Source organism: Aphelocoma coerulescens, chromosome 14 (assembly GCF_041296385.1).
Source record: "Aphelocoma coerulescens isolate FSJ_1873_10779 chromosome 14, UR_Acoe_1.0, whole genome shotgun sequence".
Lineage (NCBI taxonomy): Eukaryota > Metazoa > Chordata > Aves > Passeriformes > Corvidae > Aphelocoma > Aphelocoma coerulescens.
The window spans coordinates 2,531,136-2,547,821 of record NC_091028.1 but is presented as its reverse complement, the minus strand read 5'-3'; the positions used below and the strand labels follow the sequence as shown (position 1 = coordinate 2,547,821).

General features: G+C 52.9%; 1 protein-coding gene across 1 annotated transcript in view; it reads left to right on the top strand.

Moving 5' to 3' along the window:
• Positions 1–14,222, top strand: part of DNAAF8 (dynein axonemal assembly factor 8) — a gene marked incomplete at its 5' end in the record, with an annotated part of 84,515 nt that extends 70,293 nt beyond the window's left edge. The window contains 6 exons of the mRNA XM_069030254.1: positions 457–551; positions 1,512–1,632; positions 3,631–3,848; positions 5,802–5,887; positions 10,163–10,232; positions 13,461–14,222. Of these exons, the coding sequence (XP_068886355.1) occupies positions 457–551; positions 1,512–1,632; positions 3,631–3,848; positions 5,802–5,887; positions 10,163–10,232; positions 13,461–13,538 (668 nt within the window). The remainder of the gene's footprint in view (positions 1–456; positions 552–1,511; positions 1,633–3,630; positions 3,849–5,801; positions 5,888–10,162; positions 10,233–13,460) is intronic.
• Between the last annotated feature and the right edge of the window lie 2,464 nt (positions 14,223–16,686).

Below are 16,686 nucleotides of genomic sequence, written 5' to 3'. Positions count from 1 at the left end.
TTTCCATGGTCAGTCAGAGTTCCCAGTGTGTTTGGGACCTGCATTATTTTACTAAGCACATCTGTTTTACTAACCAGTAGCTCTTTCCCTTCAGTAAGAGCAGCTTGGTGTGATCCAGAAGCAAGGCAACAACAGGATTTAGAGCTGGAATTGAAAGGTTTCACAGTCTCCTTAACATGATTCCCTCAGCTCCACTGTTAGGAAATAGAAGGAGTCTTGTTTACATGAAGAAGCTGCTGAGTGATAGTAGGACAGAATCAAAATACCAAGGAGGCAGTGGAGCTATTCTAAATATAATGGTTTAAAATGTTTGCTAGTACTGTACAGAACAGCTGGCCTTTAAAGCAATTACTGCAGTGAGTTGCACATCATCAATCTCTCCAAAAGATGAGTGTGAGTCTAGAGAATGTTTAATTCATGGCCTGAGAGAATCTTCTCATTGTATTTATCTCTCAGGCTCCAAATCCTACCCAGTGGCTGTCCGGGATGTGAAGCTGTTTTTCCCAGAAGGGCTGTGCTGTGCCCAGTGTCAGACAGGGCAGGAGGAAGAGGTAGGAATCTGCCCTTTCCTGAGCTTTATCCTGCTGAGCCAGAGCAGTGCCTCTGGCCCTGCTGTCCCATGACTTCTCTGCTGTTATGCTTTAGATAATGCTGCTGGATGTGTTTCCCCAGCTGCCGAGTTTTCCTTGTGCTGGGGCTGTTCCTCCCACACTCTGCTCCCTCTGTATGACCCAGGTGGCCTCGCTGGGGAGGAGCTGCTGCAGATCTGTTTGTGAAGCAACCTCTGCTGTAAATTTGGGAGGGCTCAGGGCTTGTGCTCAAATGATCAACATTGCTTTGGAACAGGGAAAGCAGCCTCACCCTGACTGCTGAGGCCCACTTGACCCAGGAGCTGTTTTTTTTACCAGTTTTGCATCATTCAGGGATGGAGACAAGGTGGGATGGCTGATGATGTGAAATGGTTGGGATGTGCTCAACCAAGGGATGGAAATGCTTGAGCTCTGCTGTGGCCCAGAGGTGATCCAGCTGAGATGGTCCCAGGAGATTAGCTCTGGGAATGGCCACATCTGTGATGGGCTTCACTAAAGTGGATGTGCAGCTCAGTGCAGGGCATCGTGACTGTGCCAGTTCATTCAGGGACAGAAGGGAGCTGCTACACCCCAGTGTGGCACTGGGGAAAGCTGTCAGACCCTCACGGGATTTGTTTGAGCTCCTGGCCTTGAAAAGCTGGGAGTAGAGACCTTAGAATGATGTCTGGATATGGGACCTTGAAAAGGATGATGAGATGCTGCACTGAATTAAGCCTCAATCAAAAAGAAGAATGCATGCAAAATGTTCCTGTATCTCCAGACAAGCAGGTGTTTTCTAGGCTGGCAATTACAGAAGTACACGACAGCAACAAAAGCTTCACAGCTTCCCTGAATCAATACTTGGGGAGTGTTAGCCCTCCTCATTAGGTAATGTGCTCACATGACTTGCTTCTCCCTCCCTCCCTGCCTTCCCTCCTGCAGATCTATAACCTGAAACATGACCCCATCCTCAGCCTGGGGATCAGGAAGCAGCGCAAGATCCTAATCCGTGACCCGGGAAGGCATCCCAGTGTCCTGGGCTCTGAGCAGCCAGGCAGTCCTGGTAAGGAAATGTAACTCCTGTTAGAAACTGGGACTGCTATTGATTAACTGGACAGCAAGACAAACCATCTGGTGGCAGCAAGATTGGGTATTGATGTCCTTTCAGAAGGGAGAGACAGCTCTGAGCTGCAGAGAACAGCTCCAGGGGAGTCCGGCCTTTAACTGTTCACCTGCCAGAGCTTCAGGGCTTTAAAGACAGAGCTGTCCACAAGGGCTGACCTTAACAGCAGCAGCAGAACAAGCACTGACAACACAGCTGGTGTGAGACCAGCACATGTTCCTCCCTGAACCCTTCCCAGGTGTCTCAGCACAACCTTGGTGGTTTGTGTCCATTCAGAGCCTCCCCTGGAGAGGCAGGGCTGGGCAGTGCTGAGCCGTTCTGTGCTGTGAGTAGAAAAATATCAACTGGTGCAGGGAGTGCTGCTGGCAGCGTGGCCAGAGACCTCTCCTGAGCTGGGCTGAGAGCTCATTCAGCTCCCACTGCTGCTGAGCAGCTGCCAGCTCCAAATGACTCCCAGCTATTGCCAGGCTGACTTTGATTGGGAGCTGAGGTCTCAGCCAGGCTGACACTTCCTGGGATGCAGCAGCTTCTCAGGGCCTTTCCTGCTGATTTGACTCGATGGATGTGTAAACACAGCTGTGGTGCAGGGGCAGGGGATGGCACTGACACGGGGATGCTCCCACTGTGGGATGCTGTGGATTGATCCCACGCCTTTATAAACACACAGGGACCAGGTGAAGCATCCCTGTGGTGTTCCCTGAGGAGTAGCCTTGTTTAGAACCAGGCTGTTCTCACTCCTGTAGCTTCACTTGTGATGTGACTGATGTGGGCAGCTCAGAAACGTTCCTGTGCTACCCCTGATCACTGCAATCATTAATCCCAGCAGGGGAACCACAGGATTGTTGTGGATGGGAGAGGAGCGTGATAAAAATGTGAATCACAGCCCAGCCCTGCCTGACACAGGACTTGGGGGGGACAGTGGTCACATCCCTGCAGGTGCAGCAGTGCAGGGAGCGGGTGGTAAATCAAGTCCTCTGCCCTTGGGGTGAACACCAAGTCACTTTTGTGCAAGGGCTCTCTGAAGGAGGATTTGTCCCAAGGTATTTGGGAAGGGTGTTTTCCCCCATCATTTTAGTGCACAATGGGAAAGCACCAGGCCTGTAGCACAGGTTTGCTGTGACTGAATCACTTGATTTGTAGAAGAGATTGCATAAAATAAAATAATAAAACAACTTGTTGTGGCACGGGCACAGGTACTCTGCAGGCGTTGCACAGCTCAGTGTCGGGAGCTAATCTCAAAATACACGCCCCTAATTTCCTGCTGCACGAGGATATCGTAGCTTTGAAGATGCCTAAGCAGAGTAAAAAGGAAAGCAGTGTACAGCCCTGATGTGTTTGTGTCTCACAAAATGTATTTCAAAGAGTTACTGCCCTGGAAAAGCAAGTCCACGTGATCTCTGAACTGTCAGGCACGATCTCGTAAGTGCCTCCAGCAAAGCAGACACATCACTCACGTTCTGGGCTCATCTTGGACACTAGAGGAAGCTCTTGCACACAAGGAAACCTCCTTCCAGCAAATAATTATCACAAAGCTGCTGCTTAATGGACAGACAGATTTATCATGAGGAAAATATGAAATACATTAAGCCTCACGTATGCTGAGCAGAATTACATTTGGGATTATAAAAGCAGCTGGATTAGCAGCTTTCTCTGCTTGGGAAAAAATGAAAATGGAATAGTATCTCCTGTAGCAAACCAGCAGTTGTCCTTGTCTGACTCCTGAAATGGGGTCACTCCTGCTGTCTTGTGATCTCCAGACAGGGACACAAAGGCGTGCAGCAGCTCAGGATGAGCATCCCAGAGCACATCCCAGAGCACATCCCAGCACCGCAGTGCCCCCGGCTCCACGGGCACATCTGTGCCAGGGCAGAGGCACTGAGAGGGCTCAGAGCTGCTGGGGGCAGAGACCAAATAAGTGTTTTGCCCTTTTCCCATCAGGTCAGCCATTGCTGGAGAACCTCTGCCAAAGCACTTGCCTGGTGTTGCCCGGGATAATCCTGCGGGGTTCGGAGCCCCCCCCGTACGTGGAGCTGCTGGAGGAGCTCGTGGGCAGCGGCTTTGTGGTGACTGGAGCTCGTCTGGCTGTGCTGGACTCCCTTCAGGCTCTCTGCATCTCCCAGATGCTCAGCAGGGCCAAGGGCAGTGTTGCAGCAAAGGTATGGAACAGCTGGAGCTGGGCTTTGCTTCCGTGGCACAAAAGAAGAGTCTTTTGATGCCTTGCTCTGATGTGCTGCCCCGAGCAAATGTGCTTTGGTGGCACCATTGCAACGCTGCCTCTGAGCACTGGCACCTCTGGTGAGTAATGTGGGCACTGGGGACACTTCCTGGTGTTCCTGCATCCCTAGGAGCCCTCGACACTATCCTGTGTGAACATAACCTTCATGGGAATGGCCCATCCATGCTTCATTTATTGAATGTTTCATTCCAGTCAGCCATCAGTTCTGTGGTGTTCTGCTGCTGTCTCCTGTCTCGTTTCTCCATATAAATACAGTTTCTATTCCCTGTCTGTAATCACACCCTGTTAATCCTCCTCTACAATGCTAAACAGCCCTTTCACTTCTTGGGCTGTGCCCTGCAGCCTGAGCCAGAGATTTCCCACCTGGAGCGTTGCCTCCAACTCTGGGGTTCCCAGCACAGGAAGGACGTGGAGCTGCTGGAGCAAGTCCAGAGGAGGCACCAGGATGAGCAGAGGGATGGAGCAGCTCTGCTGTAAGGAAAGGCTGGGAGAATTGGGATTGTTCACCTGGAGAAGAAAAGGCTTTGGGGTGACCTCATTGTGGCCTTCCAGTCTGAGAAGGAGCTACAAGAAAGATGGAGAGAGACCATTTACAAGGGCCTGGAGTGACAGCACAAGGGGAATGGCTTCCCACTGCCAGAGGGCAGGGATAGATGGGATATTGGGAAGGAATTGTTCCCTGGGAGGGTGGGCAGGCCCTGGCACAGGGTGCCCAGAGCAGCTGTGGCTGCTCCTGGATCCCTGGAAGTGTCCAAGGCCAGGTTGGACACTGGGGCTTGGAGCAGCCTGGGACAGTGGAAGGTGTCCCTGCCCATGGATTGGGGTGGGACAAGATGGGCTTTGAGGTCCCTTCCAACCCAGGCCATTCTGTGACTCTCAGTGGGTACAGCCCAGCCTGGGGTTTGGGTGCAGCCTAGCCTGGAGTTTGGGCACAGGATGTGCTGCTGGCCTGAGCTGACATTGCTCCACAGCAACAGAATACCAGGCCCAGACTGTTTTCCTCTTGGTGTAGGAGAAGCCCAGCCAGTCAGGAACCTGGCCTGGACAAAGCTGGAAGGTGGAATGTGCAGGAAAGTGCTGTCAGAAGCAGAGAGTAAACAAGGGGGGAAAGTAATTACAGTGGCAGTAGCAAACCAACAATCACCCGAGGGCTGTCAGACCACAGCAGGCCCTTCACAAAACACAAACATTTGGGCTTCCAGCTCTCAGTTCTAAGTCTTGGGTGTTATCTGTAATAGGAGCAGGTAAGATCTTTTCAGGTTGGGCTTTTTAAAACTGACAGCATCCCTTTGAAGTACATCTGTATGGAACAGCAATTACATCAAGCAGCCAATTAGTGTAAGCACTGCTTGCCTGCCCCTGGAGTCCCCCGAGGATCCATCCCTCTGCACATGGAATGTGCAAAGCTCTCTAGGAAGGACAAATCAGCATCGGGGGAGCAGAGCCATCCCTCCTTCCTCCTGTCAGAGATAAATGGCCCTGGGCAGAGCTGGCGTGTTTCCAGAAGGATCTGGCACTGCTGAGCCAAAGGTGGATGTTACAGCCTTTGCTTTCCCTCGCTAGAAGGGAGATGGGCTGCTGCAAGTAATGAGTGTTTCTGCTACAATATCTCAATATTTACCTGTCTTGGTGTTCCTGCTTCCAGCAGAGTCTGGGACTGAATAACACACCCCGATAATCTGCTGGTTTTCACTCAGAGAGGGCAGCAGGAATACTGGTGGGCTGTAGGGATCACAAATAGCTCAGACATGGCACTGGCTCTGTCTGGAAGGATCTGCTGCTCTGTGGCTCCTGTTCCTCACTCATCAGACAGACTTAGAGACTTGTTCAAGTGCAGAGCAGCACCAAAGCTCTCTTCCTCCCTCTCTTGCAGTGTTCCCTGCTGAAGGATGGGTTGTGCCTGGTGCTGGCAGCACAGTGGGACAGCGCTGTCACCTCCCTGGGCTTCCTGCTGGACAGGTAAGGAGGAGCTCTTGCCCTGAGGGAGGGCACCTTCCTTTTCTGTAGCTCTGATAAAGGCAGCTGCCACTCCAAGGCAGCCTGTTCTGCACACTGACCTTGGTCATGGGTCAGTCACTGGGTCACGGAATTGTTCAGGCTGGGAAAGATCAAGTCCAGCCACCAGCACGGTCACCATTAAACCAGGCCCTCAAGTGCCACATCCACACATTCTTTTAACACTTCCAGGGGTGGAGACTCCACCAGTGCCCTGGGCAGCTGTGCCAGTGCCTGACCACCCTTCCCATGAAGGAATTTTCTCAATATCCAACCTAAACCTCCCCTGGCCCAGCCTGAGGCCATTCCCTCTCCTCCTGTCCCTGTTCCCTGGGAGCAGAGCCCGACCCCCCCCGGCTGCCCCCTCCTGTCAGGGACTTGTGCAGAGCCACAAGGTCCCCCCTGAGCCTCCTTTGCTCCAGGCTGAGCCCCTTTCCCAGCTCCCTCAGCCGCTCCTGGGGCTCCAGACCCTTCCCCAGCTCTGTTCCCTTCTCTGGACACACTCCAGCCCCTCAGTGTCTCTTGTCATGAGGGGCCCAATACCTGAGAGTTTCCCCCACTTTCCAAGTCATGTGTCCTCTACTCAGGACCTTCAAAACCCGAGTTGTGTTCTTTGTTAAGGACCTGCAGTGTCCATAAGGCTCAGCAGCACGGTTCCATGAATACAGGGAATTCTCTGAAATAAGGACTCACTTTGGGAATAGACCTGCTGAATCAATAAAATTCCTAGGAGAAATATCTTAGCAGATTTTATGTTTGCTGTGGAAAAAAAAAAAACCAACAACAAAAAAAATCAAACCTTAAAATAAACACCAGAGAGCAAAATCAAAAATAAGCCTCTTAAATAAATCACCAGAAATGCTGGGTAGAGGATGTATAAGCCTGGAAAAACAAACAGAACCCCTCTGCAGGGACTGATTAGTGAAACGGAGTGATTAGCAGGGCAATTAACCCTGTGTTCCCCAGAGAGAAGGGTTCCCTGCACGGGGCTGGTATTTGGCACTGGCTTGTGCAGCTCTCACACATGGCTCCTCTGGCACAGGAACCAAGAGTCGCTTTTGTGCCACATTCCATGTGGAGCAGCCCAGCAGCCACGCCAAAAACACTGTCCTGGCTTTGGCTGTACCCTCTGGAGCAAGTGCTGTCAGTGGGGCAGGAATGCTGGAGTTTGCAGGCACCAGGGGATCAAAGCTGAACATCCACCTTGCTGCACCTCAGAGTTCTCATCCTTTGCAGAAATGCTCCCAGGGCCACACCTGGGAGGAATGGTTGGAAGAGATTTCATTGGGAACTTTTCAAAAATGTTACTGATGGCATTTTGACTTCACTCATTCATTTCAAATCACACCCTTGGGAGCCACATCCCAAAGCTTCCACTCCGTAAGGGGAGAAAACCAGCAAGTCACCCAAGAGCTTGGTGCTGAGATTTCTCCCACTCTTTCTCTGGTTTACAATGAAAAAAAAAGTGAGTTTAGGGAACTCTGGAGGTCACTGCTGGAGGTAGCTCTGGGAGAGTCACTCAGGATCCCCCCACTTCTTCATTTTCTCCAGCATCACAGTCGTGGGTGCTGCTCAACAGGATGAGCCACAGCCCAGCACTTCCTCTCCTTTAGGCTCGATGTGTTTCCAGTGGCCAGTCCCAAGCAGCCCCTCCAGAGCCACCTCCCGTGGCTTCTCCTGGCTTTCAGAGAGCCGAGGGGCTGAGCAGGGAGTGGTGCCAATCTCTGCAGCTTCACCCCTCATCCTGCTCTGTGCAAAGGATAAACTTCTGTGCTGAACTCCAAAATACACGTGCATGGCTTACGGGGGTCAGGAGGCACTTCCAAAAGGAAGCATCCAGCCCCAAACCGCAGGATCCACCCCCAAACCGCAGGATCCACCCCCAAACAAACGGATCTACCCCCCAAACAGCGGGATCTACCCCAAACAAACGGATCTACCCCCCAATAGCAGGATCCACCCCCCAACAGCAGGATCCACTCTGCCTCTCCCCCCAGTGCCAGACCCAGCGATCACAGAGCCCATGTCAAACCAGACCTACAAAAAACGACCCCGTTTTTGCCTCTATGGTGGAAAATGCCTTTGGAAGGGAGGGGCAGCAAGGAGTGCCCGAGGGTGGGAGGAGGGAGGGCTCTGATGCTCAGGGAGATCGGGAGCTCACACCCTGATTGTCTCCCAGGCCGTGGAACTGTTAAAAATCAGCCTGACTTCACTGGTGCCTCCCAAGGACACTTCATGCCAAGACATCTTCAATTTAAATAGCACCAAAGGTTAATTACTCCTACAGCTCCATCAGCCCTTTCTGTCCCGGATAAATCACTGGATATTTATCTCCCTCTCTCTGCCAGGACTCCAGTACCTGCCCACTTCCCTGCATTTCGGCTGCCCTGCTGAAGCCTCACCGTGGGGAAGGCATTATTTTCCAGCCCTGGGACTTGAGTCTCAGCTGAGCTACATTTCTCCGGCTCTGTGCCACGGGGAGGGACGTTCCCATCTGTATGGAAGCCTGGCTGTGATGTCAGAGATGGGCTGGGATAAGGAGGAATCAGGTGTTGAGAGGAACAATGTGGGCTTTGCCAGTGTAACTGCTGCTAGTCCTGAGCGTGTTAAAGCTTTCCTAAAGCAGCTCTGTCACGGAGAGAACCAATTCAGATCCTGGGGGATTTGGAGGCAGCCCCAGCCCCTCCTTGCTGTGGTGGTTGTTCAGTAGCAGGGCCCACTCTGGCTGCTCTCTGGACATCCAGGGCATTATTTCTGCACCAAAAACCACTGAACACAGAAAAAGGGACACAAACAATGCAGGTGTGGGCACAAAAGCAGCCTGGGAGTTTGGTTGCCTGCCAAAAGTGGAATCTGGGGGAGTCTGGGAGCGTGCCAGGGGGAGCTCATGGGGCAGAGGGAAGTGTTTGGAAGGGGTGAGGGAGCAGAGAGGGAAGTGACACCATCCTATCCACAGACGAGGGAAAACGATGTGGGACTTACCCTTCTTGTCCTGTCAGCATCCGGCTGCCTGCACAGCTCGGGATAAAGCATCTGAATTTTCCCTGTCACAACTTGTTTTCACAGCCACATTTCCTGGCTGCAGGGTGGCAGAGGCAAGAATTTACAGCACTAGATTCAAAGCAGCTCCTGGAAGGAAGGCATGTTCTGCTTTTTATGCATGACAAACCAGATTTAGCTGCCTTAAGAGGTGATGCTGATTCCACAGTGATTACTCCTCTATGGTTTAAGCTTTTAAAAAGCACTTTCAGATTGTCAGGAGCTGTGTTGTGCACAGACTTAGCAGCTCACCTGGTTAACTCAGCTCAATAGGCAGGGTTTGGCTAAAGCACCCCCAAAACCGAGCTGCAGCAGGAGAAAATCAAGAGTTTAGGCCAGGCTTTGTGCCTTCCTGCCTTTAAACGAGGTGCTGCAATCAGACCAGAAGCCAAGTGCTGAGGAACTTAGCTGGATGTTTTTCTCTCTGATGAAACATTCTTACCAAGTGTTAATTGCTCCTAGCAGGGAGCGATGTTATCCCTATAGGAAGCTCATCCCAGGGAGCTTTGGAGGGGAAGGAGGTGTAGAAATAAAAAAAAATTAAAAATAGAGAGAGAGGAAAAAAATGAACACATGGGGTGTAAAATCTCGGAGCTGTTGAAAACCAGTGGAGGGAAAACTGTTGCCAAGCACAATACCTGGATATGGGGGCAGGGAGCAGGGAGTGGTTTGCAAAGCCTCCGGAGAGTTTTGAAGCCTGAGGCTCCGAGCGTGCACGGAGTCAGTTTAAAAAGCACTTCTGAAGTTGGTGTCTTGCCTTTTGATTTCTCTGGAATACATTTCGTGGGCAGGTCGTGTGTGGCTTGAGGAGGGCCGGAGCAAAACCAGGACTGGTGAGGCAGTGCCTGCTGCTCTAGGCAGTTTAGTAAATCCTGGGACTGGGGGAAAACACCCACATTATCTTCATGGAGAAAAAAACTCCCTTGCCCAGAGCATTTATGTGCATTTCCCACTGCCCCAGAGCCACCATTATGCAACTGGACATGGCTGTTTGTTTGAAGGTTTATATTTAAATAGTGCAAAGCCATTTACACAAAGCTTTGTAAAACCCGGGATTTAGCTGTGTAAAGAGGAGCAGTAACAGCTGCCCGTGGCTGGAGCTGCTGGCACAGAGCTCAGCCCTCCCCAGAGCTGGGTCATCTCCCTCACTCACAGCTGACATGGCAAACTAACCCTGCTTCCCTTTCTCTTTGCCCCCAGTGCCTGCTGGCAGAACCAGTCAGTCCTGGACACTGCAGAGCATCTCCTTTATCCCCAAAATGAGAATCAGGCAAGTAGAGAAGTTTATGGTATGGATATGTGTCCTTTGCGCCCCTGTGATGAAGGAAACTTGTTAATATTGGTTGAAATTCCAAAGAAAATGATAACTTTAATGAGTCAGAGGTGGTGACAGCCCCAAGCCTTGGCTTAGGCTGAGAGCCCAGAACATGGGGAAGGTGGGACCAAAATCCTGTCAAACTGTCTCCCACATTACAGTGGTGATACAGTTTTGAATCAAAACATTAGGGGATATTGATGAAGGTTCTATATTTTCCATGGAAATTCAGTTAATCTTTGTGAAAAATCAACACGGAGAAAAATATCACAGAATCATGGAATGGTTGGGGTTGGGAGGGACCTTAAAGCTCATCCCATCCCACCCCCTGCCATGGGCAGGGACACCTTCCACTGTCCCAGGCTGCTCCAAGCCCCAATGTCCAACCTGGCCTTAGACACTTCCAGGAATCCAGGGACAGCCACAGCTTCTCTGGGCACCCTGTGCCAGGGCCTCCCCACCCTCCCAGGGAACAATTTCAAGTATCTGTGATATTTGTCAAAAATAGTGACAGGAAATGTTCATTCAGCCCTATGGCCAAGCTGGCACACGTCCTGTGTTCTGAAAGTTGTGTTTCAGAAGCCCAAATCCAAGTGAAGAGGAGAAGTGAAGCCATTAGCCATTCCAGGGATGGTCTAGCTGAATATTTTCTCAGTAATTCATCCCAAGAAAGGAAACACTGAGCTCTAGACATGTGGGCAGCTAATGGGAATAAACTGCATAAATACATTCAAAATTCTGGCTGCAATCATCAAAGTTTAGTTCAGAACAAATGAGAGGTTTGGATGGAGGAGGCAGAGCCTGAGGAATTGGGACCAGGAGATGTGAAGTCCTGGTGGAGATGTCCCTGCCCATGGCACAGGGGTGGGATGACATGAGCTTTAAGGTCCCTTCCAGCACAAACCATTCTGTGATTCTGTGATAAAAGACTTGTGGAGAGTGAGAAATGATAGCAAGTGGACAAACCTCTCCTCTGGATCCCTTTTTCTTCCCAATAAAAGCCCAGCAGGAGAGCGAGATGCGTTTGTAACCTCATCTAACACATCAGAGCTGCTGCCTTCAGCACCAGTGCTCTAAGGATTGAGCCTTAAAAGACACAGAGCCCTCTTTGAAGTGTGCGTTCCTGCTTTTAGCACAGACAAAACTACCCCAACTTCCCCAAAGCCGTTCAGCTGCCGTTTCCAGCCGTTTTCCCAAGGCTCAGTGGGATTCCCGGCGCTGCAGTGCCTGGGCAGCGCTGCCTGCACGGCTCTGCGGAGCTGCAGGGCTGACACAGCCCAGTGCTGCCTGCTGCCAGGGTGCCAGGCTGTTGCCAAGGAATGTGACAGGGCAGCAAGTCCAGGCTGTCTCCTGATTTGCTTTTGAAAGGACATTACATCTCTGTGCCTGACATAAAATCCCTTCTGCTTCCCGCGCCGGGGAATGAGCCTATCAGGGAGAGGCTTAGAGGGCTTTTTGTGCTAGAGAGGAGGAAAAGCAAATATGCTCAGCCCTTCTCCGTGCTTCTGGCAGCCTGGGATGCGCAATCTAATCCCTCTGGAAGCAGGGGCTGCTCGCAGGAGCTCGGAGTTTGGAGCAGGGATGCAGTCCTGGGACAGCAGCACGTCCCGCTGCGGACACAGACAGCACAGCAGCAGCTCCTGTTGGTTTCCAGTGGGCCTTTTTCTCCCAAGTTCAGGGGAGGTTCAGGAATCAGAGTGAGATCTGAGGAGCAAACGCACTGGGGAATCTGTTCCTCAAAGGATGGCCCCAGGAATGATGTTCGAGCCTCTGATCTCCTGCTAATGAGTTTATGAAATGTCAGCCAGGCTTTGCAGGGCAAAGCTAATGAGCAACAACACGATATCAGGCAAAGTTCAGGAGGGTTAAATGAACATGGGTTTCAAATCCTCATGGTCTGAGCAGAGCTGCAGCCTTTCCTAGTGGAGTCAAGCCATGGAAGTGAAATGGAATATCATCCTTGCTCCCAGTGTGATTTGGGATTAGGCAATAGGATGAGAAATCAGCTTTCCAAATGTGGCCTGTTGCAGTGCTGACATCTCTGCCTGGGCTGGTTGTCTGCCTGCTCTGCTGCATTCCTGGAGCACCTTCAGCTGCCCTGGGTGAAACACCTGCCTTAGGAGCAGACACTTCCACGCTTTGGGAGTTCCCTGTTCTCCGCAGTGACCTGCAGGTGCCATGGCAGGGCACACAGCACAGCTCACCTCTGGAAGTGACAGCCACAGTTTGTTGGTGCCACCATTAGGGGCAGGTGAACTTCCACAGGGCTGGCCCAGATGTCCCTGCAGCTGGTCCATGCCCAAACTGGGATGTCTCCAGGGATAAGAGAGTGGTCAGGGAGTGCTGTGCTCAGCCTGGGGACTGGCGTGTCCTGGGGCTGGACATTTCCCCTCGCCTGCAGCAGTGACTGTGGCTGGGATGGGACTGTGAGGACTAAGTGGCTGTCCCTCGGTGACATCACTGAGCTGCCACCAGTCTCTGTCCCTCAGTGAGAGCCCACGGGGAGCAGTCCAGCCTCCCCTGGCAGCACTAATCCCTCCACTCTGCCTGGAGCCACAGCGGCTGCTGCTGCATCCCCCTCCCTGCAGACACCTGAAACCTGGGGCTGGAGCAGAGCAATGCAGGGAAAACACCTCCCAGCCCCTCTTGGCATTATCCTCTGCCCCTCAGCAGCAGGCAGAAGGGCTGGAGTCCCAAAAAAAGAGACAAAAGAGCTGTGAGGAGAGGCAGGGCTGGCAGGAGGGCCCGAGGGCTGTGTGGGGTGGGCGGCAGCGCAGCACCTCCAGAGCTTTGGGGATGTGGTGCTCATTAGCACAGCCAGGATTGCAGACTGGGCCTGCAGCCCTTGGCACATTTTGGCCTCTCCAGCTCGGAAACAACTGGGCCAGGGCTGCTCCGGGGCAGGGTTTGGGAGGGACGGGCAGGGCAGCCAGGGAGGGAGGAGATTTCCCACTTAGCACCTTGCATGGTGTTGCTTTTCTTCAGTTCCTTGAAAACACAACTCCTGAGCATCACCTCGAGCAGGGGGTTTCCTGCTGTGGGACACTCACAGCCGCCTCTCTGCTGGGATTCATCCAGCCTGGAAACAGCCTCTGCACAAGAAACCTGCCTCTGCAAAGAAGATTCTTTGCCATGCACAGAACTTACAGCTCTCCCCCAACCCTTTCCTTGTTTTCTCCCCAGGCCCAGGAGCTGCTCTGCTGCCTTTTTGACTCCCTGACATCAGAGAGCATCCACCGAATTGAATCCCAGGATTGCTAGCAGAGATGGGCAAGGCCCCCAGGCAGCCTTGCATGCCACTGTGGAGATGGACACCCAGGCACAGCCAGCTCTAAGAGCTCTGTTTGTTTGGAATTAAAACACAAAGTCTGAAGCGTGGCATTAGCATGGGTCAGAGAAATGAGAGTGGTGGAGGAAGGCTCAGAGCCCCAAAACAAACCCCTCTGAACTGTGGCCGTGCTTCCCAGTGGAGTTCATCTAGAGACAATCTGATTGTGTCCATGGAGCAAAGCTTGGAGCATTCATCTGCCTGGGAAAACCTCGGGAAGCAAATCCAGGGGCAGATGTTCACTGCTGTGTGTCTCTCAGGTGCCTGGGGACTCCATCTCCCTCAGGGCCTCAAAGACTTCATGGAGAGACTCTGCTTGCTGCTGCTCCTGTGTTCTTTGAACCAAAGACAAACCCACAGCAAATGAAATGGAAATAGTCCGAGGGAAAGCTGGATCCCTGGAGGGTTCAGTGCACCAGGCCAAGCTGTTCAATCAGATCAAAAGCTGGACAGCTCAATGTTCACCTGCCTCTGCTCCAGCAGCCCTGTTATGGACTGTGCCAGCCCACATCCTGCCCCCTCCCATGGGCACATGGCCCTGCCTCCTCTTCCTCCTCCTTCAGCAGCTGCTGATCCTGTGATCCTTTCCAGGAGCCCTGAGGAAAGGAAGCTGGTGTTAATACAAAGGTCCTTAGCCTTCCTGGGACCCACTGGGTTCTTTTTCCTTTAGGAAAGGCTCTTCTCAGCCCAGGGAGCATCCTGTTCCTACCTGCCCTGCTAAGGGAAAGACTTAGACTCTGCTTTGGTGCGGCCTCACCTCAGCTCTGGGGCAGTTGTGGGTGCCACAATATCAGAAGGATCTGAAGCTGTTGGAGAGTGTCCAAAGGAGGGGCATGGGCACGGGTAAGGGTCTGAGGAGCAGCTGAGGGTGCTTGGATTGTTCAGCTGGAGAAGGAGACTGAGGGCAGAGCTCAGCGGGGGCTGCAGCTCCTGCCAAGGGGCAGCTCTGATCTCTGCTCCCTGTGCCAGGGACAGCACCCAGGGAACGGCTGGAGCTGGGCCAGGGCAGGGTCAGGCTGGAGATCAGGGAAAGGCTCTTCCCCAGAGGGTGCTGGGCACTGCCCAGGCTCCCCAGGGAATGGGCACGGCCCCGAGGCTGCCAGAGCTCCAGGAGCGTTTGGACAGCGCTGCCAGGGATGCCCAGGGTGGGATTGTTGGGGTGTCTGTGCAGGGCCAGGGGTTGGACTCTGATCCCTTCTGTGGGGATTCCTGTGGGTCCCTTCCCACTCAGGATATTCTGTCATTCTGTGCATGCTTCTAGTTCCAGCCCTGGCAGAGGTGGCAGGAAACAGTCCCTGAGTGTCCCAGAGGTGAGGGCAGAGCTCTCTGCCAGCCCAGCTCTGGGTGCTGTGGGCACATTAACCCCTTCTTTGCACAGCCTTTCCCTCTGGAAGAGCCTGGGATGAGCCCTCCTCCTTCCCAGCTCTCACAAACTGCGGGAAGGTGACACCTCTGAGTTCTGTCCCTTTGCAGACGAGATGAAAGTGCCCAGTAAGTCCCAAAGCTGTGGAGGTCTGGCCCTGCAAGCTCTGCTTCCTCAGCAGGTACCAGTCCTAACAAAACCCTTGCCCTTCTCTACGTTGGAACAGCCAGAAGAGGTTGTCACAGCCAGCTGGGTGTGAGGGGGGACACAGACAGTGACCTGTCCTGACCTCACACAGCTTTGCAGTGTCAGAATCACAGAAATCCCAGACTGGTTTGGGTTGGAAAGAACCTTAAAAGTCATCCAGTCCCACAGCCTGCCGTGGGGGTGAGACACCTTCCACTATCCCAGCTTGCTCCAAGCCCTGTCCAGCCTTGCAAGTTTCTCCCAACCTCTGCTCCCCAGCACTGTTCTGCCTGCCTGGGCTCTTTGGGCTTTGTGCTAGGACCAAACATCTCCCGAAGGAGCTGGAGAGGGAAGCAGGCAGCTGCCCTGGTCCCTGGGGAGGACAGGGTCCTTGGAGTCAGCATGCCAGAGGAGCCTGCTCTGCTCCTGCAGCTAAGTAGGCCATTTCCTGCACTCCAGGCACATTTCTGTCATGCTTGTGAGCCCTGTACGGCTTTGAAACAAATGAAAATTAAAAGGATCCACCCCCAGCACTCGGGGAATTTGATCTGGAAAAGGAATGGAATAAAGACAGCAGCTGAGGGACCAGCCCTGTGGAGCTGCACGCGAGGAAGGGGCACACGGGGCTGGCAGCAGCCCTGACACAAGGGTCAGCAGCCTGGTGACACAAGGGTCACAGAGCCCTGTCCCACTCACCTGGGCCCTCAGACCCGTGGGGTTGGGATCACAGGGAGCTGGACATCATGAGGGGATGCTCTGGTGAGTGCCAGCAGTCAGCCTGAGGAGGTGACATCCCAGTGGGACACCCCCAGCCCATCCGGGTTTGGCAGGAGCACTCCCAGGAGTTGAGCCCATGACTCTTAATTCATAGAATTAATTCATAAAATCAGAGAATTATGAATGGTTTGGGTGTGAAGGGACCTTAAAGCCCATCCCACCCCCTGCCATGGGCAGGGACACCTTCCACTAGCCCAGGCTGATCCAAGCCCCACCCAACCTGGCCTTGGACACTTCCAGGGATCCAGGGGCAGCCACAGCTGCTCTGGGCACCCTGTACCAGGGCCTCAGCACTCTCTGAGTAAAGATTAATTCACAGTGTAACCAATCAGGGCCTGGCACAAAACACATCCCATTTCCCATCCCCTTCCAGACATCCCTGCTGAGGCTTGAGTTCTCTGAGCCTCCACCCACCAGCAGACAAAGCCCCGTGCCTCAGTTTCCCTTCTAGGAAATGGAGGTGGCTGTTCTGCCACATCCCCCAGGCACAGCAGCAACATCCCAAAAATGGGGCAGCACCCAGATATCTCCAAGCAAGGATCTGCTGCGGTGCCTTGGGTTCCTATTTTAAAGCCCAGCTAATTAATCTCAGCGTAACAAACTCGCACACCCTGCGCAGAGCAGGGGAAAGCATCATCCTCTGATATTTCCAAAATGCCAGCATTCCAGAAATAACCCTGCCAGCCTCTTCTCCTAGAGAATACCCCACTTGTCTCTGGAGAAGTGACAACCAGAAGCACCACGACCCACCAGGA